Below are 12291 nucleotides of genomic sequence, written 5' to 3'. Positions count from 1 at the left end.
CTTTAATGGACTAGTAGAGACAATAGGGATGCCTCAGGATTAGCAGGAAAAACTGGAATTTGGAGATGTAATTTTTTATTGAGTTTTTTTTTTAATAGTTTTGTTTTCCTGAAATCTGTGAGCTTGTTGGATGTTTATGAATTATTGGTCCTTAACCCAGTGTTTGGTACATAGTAGACTCTCAACAAATGTTTGCTGAGTCAACTAAAATGAGGGATTTCATAATTCATGGAAAGAATGCTTGAGAACAAGAGAACGTGTGTGTGTGTGTGTGTGTGTGTGTGTGTGTGTGTGGTTACTGCCTACCCAAACTTTTCTCACTGCTCTTTCTGGTTCTTTTCTAGCAAGATAGTTTTCTTTCATTTTCTTCTTTGCATTTGATATCTCAAAATAATACAACTGCTAAGTTACCTTTATTGCAGAGACCAGGCTTGTCAGGACACAGCCTTGTACATCCACGGTGAGTAAAGTATGCATTAAATCAGATCTTCGTCAGGCTATAAACCAGCGGTTTCCAACCTTGGCTGCACATCACAATCACCTGGGGTGATAAAAATTCTGATGTCTGATTCTCACCCTAGAAAATGCTCACTTAAGTTGTCTGGGCATCATTTTTGTTTGTTTGTTTCCCAGGAGATTTTAGTGTGTATCTAAGATGGAGAACCAGTGCTCTGAACAATTCTTTCCAGGGGATTCCCAAGGTCACTGGGGATGAAGGCCCTTTCATGGTCTCTCCACCTGGGTCAAAATTCATTTGACTTGGCCATTTTGGTCCTGGGTTGAGCTCCTGCTTTTAGTCTTATTTTGCTGTCTGGTTGATTTTTTTTTTTAAAGATTTTATTTTTTTATTATTTATTTGACAGAGATAGAGACAGCCAGCAAGAGAGGGAACACAAGAGGGGGAGTGGGAGAGGAAGAAGCAGTCTCCTAGCGGAGGAGCCTGTTGTGGGGCTCGATCCCATAACACCGGGACCACGCCCTAAGCCTGAGCCAAGGCCGCCCTGAGCTGAAGGCAGACGCTTAACCGCTGTGCCACCCAGGCGCCCCCTGCTGTCTGGTTGATTTTTATATCTTTATGCTTGGACCTCCCAAATCCTCTGTGGGGGAACTTAAGAATTTAAACTCTATCCCTCTATGTTGTAAGGTGCACCCTTTTTGAGTTCACAGAACAACAAGTGCATAACTTCATGGCCACGAGTGGAAGAAACAGGAAATCCAATCCTCAGTTTTGTTAAAAACCTTACATGCTACTTTTTACGAGGGAAATTGTCATTGAGAAACCAAAGGTTGTTTCACTGGAAATGCAACGCTAATGACTAGGGAGAGGCAGAGAGAGCGCTACAAATTAAAGATCTCAACAACTCATGTTACACATGCTTCCTGGTTCCTCACTCAGCCACCTCTGTCTCTCCAAAAATCAGGTAAGTTCTTTCTTTGGCTTCCACTTAAGACTTCTGTGTTTTAAAAACACGTTGATGTTTGTTGATTTGAAGGACGGACTTCTGTTGTGCGTAGTTTTCCTTGGGCTGGGTTTGTTTAGTACAGAGCCTACACAGCCATGACAACGTATCATCATCTTGGTTGACAGTAAGTTAATTCATTTTATTTCTCAGTTAACTTGCAAGGAATCCCTGTGAGGCAATGCGGGATTGAAACAGGAGTTTTAACAGCAGATATAGAATGACTTAGCAGGGATGGGCCCTTGATGGCCAAACCTCTTCAAAGTATTTAGGCTTTCAAAAAATTTTATTCTGCCTTAATCTCATTCTTGTTTTAGGTTTTTTTTTTTTTTTTTTGAAAGCCTTTATAAACTAGTTATAACATAGTTGGTGGGGAAGAAAATATAAAATGTGTTTTATTTATTTTGGTAAATATTAATTGCTCTTTAAAACTACTTCTTTTTGTGTGAGATAACAAAAGTAATACGAACTCATGGTACAAGCCTGAAACAAGATAGAAAAGTATAGAAAAGAAAATACTATCGCCCCTACTTAATAGTCCATGGCAAAGTGATATATCTTTGCCCTTCAGGGAAAATTCAGTCCAGAGTCAAGTTTTCACACAGTTAGGGATTGGGGTTTAGGAGAATTAATGTGTCCTGCCACTCTCCGGACTAGATCTTGAATCAGTTGAGAAATGGAAAGTATCAGAGAAGGAGCCGCTGTTAGCTTTATTATTTTAAGGCTGGATTGGAGAACACAGCTTGCACCTGAGGTCAGCAGGGATTCCTCGGCCTTCCCTTGGCCTGGTCATGGGCCAGCAGCTGGACAGCTGGACAGGAACAGGCAAGGGCTGGGCCTGCTTGGGGAAGATGAGCACAGGAGGAGGCAGCGGGCAGGCAGATACAGGCAGGCTCTGGCAGAGAACAGGAGAGGCGTTAATCCTGCTGCCTGTGGAAATGAGAACAGGAATACCGGATGCTGCCAGATTGATTCACATCTCCTGTCCAGAGAAGGCCGAGAAAAGGGGGAGAAGCAGACTGCAGTGAGTTTTCCCTGGGAGGGTGAAAAATCTCTATTTTCTGAATCAATGCAGGGAGAGGAAGAGAAGCAGGAAGGGTTCCTGTGACACAAAGCAATTCAAATGAATGGAATGTTCTCGTTTGGTTTTGATTGTTGTTGTTCTAGATCTTGCTGGAATATTCATGGATTCGCCTGGTGCAGCATACACTCGGTTTGGGTTTAATCTCTTCCAAAAGCTGAATAAAGTACATGACGGCAACATCTTCTTTTCCCCTGTGGGCATTGCAGCTGCCATCGGCATGCTTGTCCTGGAGGCCCAAGGAGCCGCCGCAGTCCAGTTACAGAAGGTAAGGAGGCTCCCTTGCTGTCTAGCACGGGCTCGTCTCTGGGAGCAGCCCTCCAGCATGACCTTGAAATGGGGCTTGGAAACAGAGAATGAATATGAAGACACAGAGCAATTTCAAATCTATCAGGGAAGTCCTCCTCCTCCAAATATCGCCATGCCATCTGCTCTCTGGTGCTTGAAATTCCTTTGAGCGGGGGGTTTTGTGAGTGGCCTTGTCCAAAGTCATTAACCTCATAATTAAAGATTGAGCGTGAAGAACAGAACCTACTGGAAGAACTTGCATAATCCCCACTAGGCTATAAATGACACATCAAAGATCAGTACATGAATGGCTAAACCGCTGTAGGTGAGATTAATGGGCAGTCGAGACCTTTGGGTGATTTCACAGGGAGAGAAATGTTATCTGTTTTCCACTGAGGTTTCTTTAACAAACATGTTACTGATTCTGTGTGAGGAGTTTCTCTATTCTGACCATAACCACACTATTTTCTGTCCTTTCCAGATGCTTTTCTCTGAAAAAGATACAGAGAGCTCAAAAGTCAAAATGGAAGAAAAAATGGTGAGGAGACAGGTGTTGTATCCTTCAGGATGGCTGCTTTGTTGATGTGGGCTCTCTGGGAAAATGTGTAGGAGAGCTAATAGTTCATACTTATTTTTAAGCAATTACAATCACTCCAGCCAAGTAGGGTTGCTTGTAATAAGCCCTTAATATTAAGATGAGACTTTTCAAAAAAGATTTATTTATTTACTTTAGAGAGGGGGAGAGAGCGAGCACGAGCCAGGGGAGAGGAAGAGAAAGAGCCCCTGACGTGGGGCGTGATCTCAGGATTCTGAGATCATGACCTGGGCTGAAACCAAGGGTCAGGCGCTCAACCGACTGAGCCACCCAAGCGCCCTGAGGAGACTTTAATTTTAAGGGCATTGACCACTCTGATGTAAGTGCCCATAGACTGAAAATTTCCTGTGGCACAATGAATGGGTTTAGGAGTTAAACAGATTTGTGTTCAAATCCTGTCCCAGTCACTTAACTACTTGGGCAAGCTATTTTCTTTGAGCCTCCATGAAGTGTCCAGTGGAGTGTCTGGAACACACTGGTGACTCACCCAATAATACTGGCGGTGGTAGTAGGCAATACTATTACTACATTCCATTCTTATTTTAAGCCCCCTTGGTGATGTTTTATTTAAAAAATATATTAGCACAGGGGCGCCTGGGTGGCATAGCGGTTAAGCGTCTGCCTTCGGCTCAGGGCGTGATCCCGGCGATCTGGGATCAAGCCCCACATCAGGCTCTTCTGCTATGAGCCTGCTTCTTCCTCTCCCACTCCCCCTGCTTGTGTTCCCTCTCTCACTGGCTGTCTCTATCTCTGTCGAATAAATAAATAAAATCTTAAAAAAATATATATTAGCACAGGATTACTGACTTCTTAGGGTCTCTTAGAGCTCTAGGGTTATAGTAGTATTCCTTACCTAAAGGATGATCTGCTCAAATGCGGGGAAGTTCATAGGTCAGGGCTGGCATCTGGAGACGGTTGGAGCTCTCAGGAGGGGCACCTCTGCCCAACAGTAGTCATCACTCAGTCCCAGACGCTCATAAAATCATGGCTCCAATCGCCCAGCAATATGAGCTGTTCATTTCACAATCCCACGCGGCCAGGTCATCTGGTTGGCTGAGGGGCGTATGTGGAGAGTCAGGCTTCCTTACAAAGTTTGTGCAACAGAATTGGGTCAGACAGCTGCTGCACTGTCCACTCAGTCAAGGAGCACAGTTGTTTTCAGAGCCTTGTCCCTCCCAAGCATAGTAGCCTGTACAGAATCTTTGTGGGAATTAGAAAAAAGAACACCCCCTTGGACAGGTGCCCACCCTGGCTTGGTGATGGGGATTAGGGTTGGCTTTCAGCTTTGTGCAGGGCGCAACCTGTACGGCTCTGCATAGCAACTCTGTCCATTCCTCAGGACTTTGCTGTGAGCCACAGAGTACGAAGAGGAACAGAGTTACTGACCGAAAGGATGTTAGGACAGGGGCCTGTCTTGGACGTCATCTACTCTGATCTCCTTTCTTAATAGATGAGAAAACAGATGAGTAGAATGAGCTGCCCAAGGACATGCCAGATGTATATTTGATTAGCATATGAATTCAGAGTATTCTGAACCTTGCTTTTAAAAATTGAATTTCAAGATCTTAGTATGAGATCTTGACAATTTCAAGATTTGTTGAAGGAAAACTGCTTTACTACTCACAAACCTTCCGACACCAAATGTGGGGTTTTTTTTACTCACATTAAACATTTGTGACATTAACTGCCTGGAGTCAGAGCAGACCCCACACATTAAGGGCTCCATTCCACGAGACTTGCCCTACTTCAGATGCCAATTGCAAGGTAGTGAGTTCCCAGATTACCCACACTTCTGTCCAACTTGGCTACAAATCAGAGGATCCCATTACTCCTTACTTAGGTTTGATAATTTGCTATAATGGCCCACGAAACTCAGGGAAACACTAGTCTAGTCTACTGTAAAGGATACAAATGAACAGCCAGATGACGAGGTATATAGGGTGAGGCCTCAAATTGTCCCAAGAGCAAGAGCTTCTGTCCCTGTGGACTTTGGAGTTCACCACCCCCCTAGCACAGGGATGTGTTCACAAACCCTGAAGCTCATTAAACACTGTAGTTCAGGGATTTTTATGAAAGCTTTATCATATAGGCATGTCAACTATTAGCTCTATCTCCAGCCCCTCTCCTTTCCCTGGAGGATGGGAGATGGGGCTGAAAATTCTAAGCTTCTAATTATGGTTTGGTCTTTTCCGGTGACCAGCCCCCACCTTAAAGCTGTTGAAGCTGTTCAGGATCCCACCAAGAGTTGTTTCATTAGAACAAAAGATGCTCCTATACCAGGAAATTCCAAGGGATTTAGGAGTTCTGTGTCAGGAACTGGGATCAAAGAGCAGATATTAAAACAAAAGATGCTCCTGGTACCTCTATCCTTCAGCAAATTACAAGGTTTAATTTAGGAATTGGAGAAAGAGACAAATATACATTTTTTTAATGTCACAGATGTAAAATATCTTGTTAATTTTTATATATTATTTTTATTGAAATAATACATTATTAATATTTAGATTGAAATGATGTTTTAGATAGATTTGCTTTGGTAAAATATAATATTAAATTTGATTTCATCTGTTTCTTTTTACTTCTAAGAATGTAGTTACTAGAAAATTTAAGATTATATATGTAGTTCACATGCATTATATTTCTATGGAACAGTACTGGTCTATAGTATATATCCGGGAGGTAGGGTTTATGTATGTTTGACTTCACTAAATATTAACAAATTGTTTGCCAAAGGGATTATACCAATATCTGTTCCACTTAGCAGTGTACATTGGCCCATTTCATAGAATTGTGTAGAGAGAGTGGAACCTGACCCCACTGGCCTTGAAATCCCTAGTTATTGATATTCATTCACAGTTGACCCTGAATAACATGGGGTTGAATGGCACAGGTCCACTTGGATGAGGATTTTTTTGGATAAATGTAACACTGTATTGTAAATGTGTTTTCTCTTCCTTACAATTTTCTTAACATTTTCTTTTCTTAAGCTAAATTTATTGTGAGAATACAGCACATGATATATATAACATATATCTTTTTTTGATTTTGAAGACCGACAAGACCGAAGAGATACATCACCAATTCCAAGAGTTTTTGGATGAGATAGGCAAACCCACTAATGATTATGAACTCAAAATAGCCAACAGGCTATTTGGAGAAAAGACGTACCTCTTCCTTCAAGTAAGTTTTGCTGTGTCCACCACATGTATGAGTGGTATTCATGAATGGCCAGTGGCCTTTTTAGGACTGTGGGTCCTGGAGGCATGCTGCTAAGCTAACTCCCTGGCTCAGCCCACATCACAGGGTGTGTTCCCCTGCCTCTTCTCCAGACACCCAGACCCTCTGGGAGCTTCTTTTTAATTCTGGCAGTCTAATTCTGAGTTTTGCCTTAAACCTATCGCATCTGCAAAAAATGTATATGGAAGTACTCAAAGTGATTTGCCCAGGTCCTAAAATTCCCTGCTAACAATGCTAGTCATCTTAATGTAGAGACACATTTATTTAGAGATGTATGAAATGGATAGATTGAATTTTCAACCTCTTTCTATTCCTTCTCTGTTCCTCTTAAAGAAATACTTAGATTATGTGGAAAAATATTACCATGCTTCTCTGGAACCTGTTGATTTTGTAAATGCAACAGATGAAAGTCGAAAGAAGATTAATTCCTGGGTTGAAAGCCAAACAAACGGTAGAGTATGGATCAGTCATTGAACATAAAACACTCCTTGAGTACCTGCTCTGAGAGAAGACCTGAGCTTGACACTGCATGTGGGGCCAGGGTGCATAAGCTTTTGGTGGGGGGCAGACTTGAGATAAATTTTTCAGGGTTAGAAGGGCAGCACTGGGCATGAGGAGTGGGAAAAGACACTACAGACGGTGGAATGGTTTCAGCAAATGGGAGAGAGTCAAGGGTGCACCAGAGAGGGACCATAGAAAGCCAACCTCATGGAAACACATAGTGGAGAATGATTTGCACGTGGCTGTAGATCACGATATCTTTGGGGCTCCTGAAACTGGACACACGTCTGTGTTGGGTTCATATCTTTTCCTCTATATCAGATCCTTCCTTTCTGAGTCTGGGTCCATAAGTGGAAATGTCACAGAGTGGTTCCTTTCTCTTTGTCAAGTGAGAAACATTCAGTCTCCCCCCATCAAGACCCACCTTTTTCTTTTTTAATTTTAATGTTTTTTTTATTATATTTTGTTAGTCACCATACAGTACATCCCTGGTTTCTGATGTAAAATTTGATGATTCATTAGTTGCGTATAACACCCAGTGCACCATGCAATACGTGCCCTCCTTACTACCCATCACCGGTCTATCCCATTCCCCCACCCCCTCTCCCCTCTGAAGCCCTCAGTTTGTTTCTCAGAGTCCATAGTCTCTCATGCTTTATTCCCCCTCCTGATTACCCCCCCTTTACTACCTACAGCGGGGGCTGCCTGGGCTTCATCTCCACTTGAGCGTCACGCAGGTGTTATAACAACTTTCAGCCCCATCCACAGCAGAGAACTTGACAGAGCCCTCCCTTCAGCCTCCCTCCTTATCCCCTAGTATTGAGGCAAATGCACAAGAGATACCAGACAGGACTACTAATATGGAAATACATGTTGGGGGGCGCCTGGGTGGCACAGTCATTAAGTGTCTGCCTTCAGCTCAGGGCATGATCCCAGTGCTCTGGGATTGAGCCCCACATCAGGCTCCTCCGCTAGGAGCCTTCCTCTCCTGCTCCCCCTGCTTGTGTTCCCTCTCTCACTGGCTGTATCTCTCTCTGTCAAATAAATAAATAAAATCTTAAAAAAAAAAAAGGAACTACACGTTGGGGAGCAATAGCTGATACTTTAGTGTTAGAGTTTCAGAATACATTTTTTTTTAAACTTCAGTTATCAGGAAGACATTATTATTTCACAATGCGTTTTTTGGTCTTCATACTTAGTCTAAAAAATGAAATAGAATTTGAAAGAGCAGGAAAAAAGAGGGCCTATCAAAGGGTTGACTGAAGGCAGTATTCAGTGTGGGCTGGGCTAAACCCAGAGACAAAAACATTAGCCCCTTTTCCAATAATATAAGAAATTTCTAAGTTTTAGGTGGCAACCACATCAAATGGGTAAAAATAATAACAGCTAACACTTACTGAATGCTTCTTATGAGCCAGATAATGTGTAAGTGCTTTACACATATTGTAAATATGTGTAATATTACACATATTTTACACATAATATTACACAATAATATTGCAATAACTCTATGAGGCAGGTTTTATTCCTGTTTTACAGATTTGGAAACTGAGGCACAGCGAGCTTAAATAACTTGCCCGAGATTCCTCAACCCATAAGAGACAAAACTGGATGTTCACAGAGGCAATCTGATCTCAGAGCTTGAACTCTTAACCATCACACCTCAATTTATCCAATGGGATAAATAGGCAATGGGCAAAGTGAGAACCTCCCTACGATTCTGCCAGCAAACCTTTTGTCGGCAAGGCCTTCAGGTGCTGACCTGGCTGAGGTTTTAATGATGAGTCAAGTCCATCTGCATCTATCTGCCATGCATAGCACTTGTGATCTTGAAGATGGGCCAATTTTGTTGTTGTTGTTCGTTTGCAGAAAAAATCAAGGACCTGTTTCCAGATGGTTCTCTAAACAGCTTCACCAAGCTGGTGCTGGTGAACATAGTTTATTTTAAAGGGCAATGGGACAAGGAGTTTAAGAAAGAAAATACCAAGGAGGAGGAATTTTGGCTGAATAAGGTATGACCCTTCATTTATTTACGTGATGTGTTTATCCATGGAATATAAAATCTAGAGTCATATTTGAGCAAACGTACATGGTGGATAGCAAAGGTGGCTCTGAGGCTCTGATTTTTACCATCATTTTGTGTTGAGCTAATTATTTTGGTGAGCTAACTTAGTTGTCTTATGCGTCTTTTGACACGGCACGCTCTGTTACTTTGTTGCAGAGTACAAGCAAATCTGTGCCAATGATGACACAGCGCCATTCCTTTAGCTTCACTTTCCTGGAGGACTTGCAAGCCCAAATCCTGCGGATTCCATATAAAAACAGTGACCTAAGCATGTTTGTGTTGCTGCCCAATGACATAGATGGTCTGGAGAAGGTAAAACCCTGCGTCTCCCCAATCTTACTTTCTTTTTTTTTTTTTTTTTTTAAAGATTTTATTTATTTATTCGACAGAGATAGAGACAGCCAGCGAGAGAGGGAACACAAGCAGGGGGAGTGGGAGAGGAAGAAGCAGGCTCATAGCGGAGGAGCCTGATGTGGGGCTTGATCCCATAACGCCGGAATCACGCCCTGAGCCAACGGCAGATGCCTAACGGCTGTGCCACCCAGGCGCCCCTCCCCAGTCTTACTTTCATTTCCTGAGGCTTTGCGTCCCATTGGTTGTTTCTGGGTAAGCCTGGAAACAGGGCTTCTGATAGGGAGCCGGTGTCTGATAGTGCCAAGCGAAAATATTTCTCATTCTGTGCAGCAGCGATAGATGGATGTCTACGGAAGAGCATCAGATGGATGGTATCAGGTTTATTGAAAACAAGCAATACTAGAATATTTGGGGATGAACTAAAATGAGCATTTAAGGTCATACGGGAGTTCTAAAGATCAGCCACCATTCTGAGAAATGGTTGATCTCTATGCACCTTTTCCCCAGAAATCTGCATTTACACATACAGCAAAATTTGCATCCCTGTTCAGCAGGCGATTAGACCTCCTGATTTTCTTTCTTGGGCCTTTAATTTCTTTTTAAAGATTTTATTTTTTTGGGAGCAGTTTTAGGTTTACAGCAAAATCGAGAGAAAAGTACGGAGATTTCCCATGTATCCCCTGGCCCTACACATACATAGCTTCCCTCATAATCAATATCATTTACCAGAATGGTAATTTTTTTTTAACCAAGGATGAACCTATATTGACACATAATAATCATCCCAAATCCATAAGACCTTTAATCTTGAACGCCTTGATTTAGTCCCTTTCATTTAAACCCAGACTAAGATATCTTCTAGAATGGGTCCAGTACATGGAAGCACTCAATAAGTGATAGGTACTATATTATTATAATACTAGATGCCGTTCTGCTGGTGTGAAATATCTCTAGTAGCATTATACATTGGAAAAACTTGGGACAGCAAAATGGCAATATGTATGAAAGCTTTAAGAGTGTTCATACTCTGACCCCAAAATCCCAGTTGTGGGGATTGCCTTAGGGAAATAATTCAAAAGAAAAAAAATTGCCTTTCTGAGTGAAATCAGTAATTTCTGCATTAAATACACTAGGATACCTAGTTTGAAATTCATCACCATCATCATCATCATCATTGTTATTTTGAGATCCACAGTATCTATCAGCATCTATCATGATGGATACATACTAGATGACTGTAAAATGAATGGATGAATATTTGGCAAAATCTATCATCTCGATGGACTTATTAATTTTATCAGTTTGAAGATATCCAGGAGAGATACAGACTTGTGAATAAGTTTACATCAAAACAAGTAACATACATTCAATGTGATTGCAACTATGTAAATATAGATATATAATATAAATTATATCAATTATAACATTTTAATTATATATAATTCATATAAATATACAACTTAGTATATGTAAATTGCATATCATATATTCATAAAAGACTACAGGGGAATAGTAAAAAATGAAATGATATGTATTAGATTGATAGAATAACTTATTTCTCATCTTTAAAAATTCATTTAATACTATTGAGTTTTCACATATACACAGATAATTTAAATAAAGAAGTATAAGACAAGTGCCTGCTATATAAAGGCAAGAGTCTAGTGAAATGAAATTTCTACTTTTATTCATTATCAAAATTAGTAATTTCTGATACAAATCAGTGTTACAGTGTTTCAACTTTGTATTGATAATCATACCCCCTTCCCCTCCTATTTTTCTTAATAGATTATAGATCAAATAACTCCAGAAAAATTAATAGAGTGGACGAACCCAGGGCATATGGAAGAAAGGAACATGACCTTGCACTTGCCCCGGTTTGAAGTGGAAGACGGTTATGATCTGGAGGCTGTCTTGGCAGCCATGAGGATGGGGGAAGCCTTCAGCGTGTGCAGAGCTGACTATCCTGGGATGTCCGCACACTCCAGGCTGCAGGCACAGAAGTTCCTGCACAGGTCCTTTGTGGTGGTAACCGAGGAAGGCACCGAGTCTTCAGCGGCCACCAGTGTGGGCTTTGCCCTCACCTCAGCGCTGGGTTGTGAACATTTTCATTGCAATCACCCTTTCCTGTTCTTCATCAAGCACCAGGAGTCCAACAGCATCCTCTTCTTTGGTAGACTTTCTTCTCCTTAGGATAGTCATTGCTTTGGCAGAAAACCACCGTTGGAGTATTATTAAGACTACGGAAATAGCCCAGTCTTAAAAAAAAATTGTTTTACTTGCTTGCATTCCAATCTTACCATCAAAATCAATGATTTAATGACTGTAATAGGCTGTGTTGTGTTTATAATTCTCCTTGAAAGTGAAATGTCCTTTTGTTTGTGCCATGTATAAAGTGAGTTAAATCAAGGCTCATTAGTAATCTCCTGTTGATTTCTTCTGAAAGTAAGTCAACCTCTTGTAGTTTTGTGCATTAATGGCAAGAAACAGACTCTTCAGTAAAGGATATGGACTAGTGTTTCTGGCAGTCCCTCTAGTTCTAATAGTGTGACATAATACACAAATAAAATAAAACAATAATTTATTCAATACACGTGTTACTTTTTTCTTTCTCAGCAGATAGTGTGGCCAACTGCACAGAATTTAGAAGCATATCAGCAGAACAAAAATTAAAGCTTAAAGCCAGAACAAAATAAAACAGTGTATCAGA

The 12291-nt window shown here is 41.3% G+C and overlaps 1 protein-coding gene across 4 annotated transcripts; it reads left to right on the top strand.

Moving 5' to 3' along the window:
- Window positions 1–1312: 1312 nt before the first annotated feature.
- On the top strand, window positions 1313–11774 carry SERPINB13 (serpin family B member 13). Of its 4 annotated transcripts, none has more exons than XM_045790363.2 (8): window positions 1313–1421; window positions 2628–2809; window positions 3311–3367; window positions 6476–6604; window positions 6995–7112; window positions 9032–9174; window positions 9384–9539; window positions 11370–11774. In XM_045790363.2, exons 1-8 carry the CDS (start codon window positions 1313–1315, stop codon window positions 11772–11774), a joined length of 1299 nt encoding a protein of 432 aa, XP_045646319.2. The 4 variants fall into 4 exon arrangements, with proteins under 4 accessions (XP_045646319.2, XP_045646317.1, XP_045646318.1 ...); XM_045790361.1 differs by lacking the exon at window positions 1313–1421 and adding an exon at window positions 3563–3575 and having other exon boundaries at window positions 2645–2809; window positions 3311–3384; XM_045790362.1 differs by lacking the exon at window positions 1313–1421 and having other exon boundaries at window positions 2645–2809; window positions 3311–3379; window positions 6485–6604.
- Window positions 11775–12291: the final 517 nt, after the last annotated feature.

Source organism: Ursus americanus, chromosome 19, assembly GCF_024610735.1.
Source record: "Ursus americanus isolate L20-20 chromosome 19, mUrsAme1.1.p, whole genome shotgun sequence".
Lineage (NCBI taxonomy): Eukaryota > Metazoa > Chordata > Mammalia > Carnivora > Ursidae > Ursus > Ursus americanus.
Note: the sequence above shows the minus strand (reverse complement) of the source record. Positions and strands in the feature narration are given on the sequence as shown.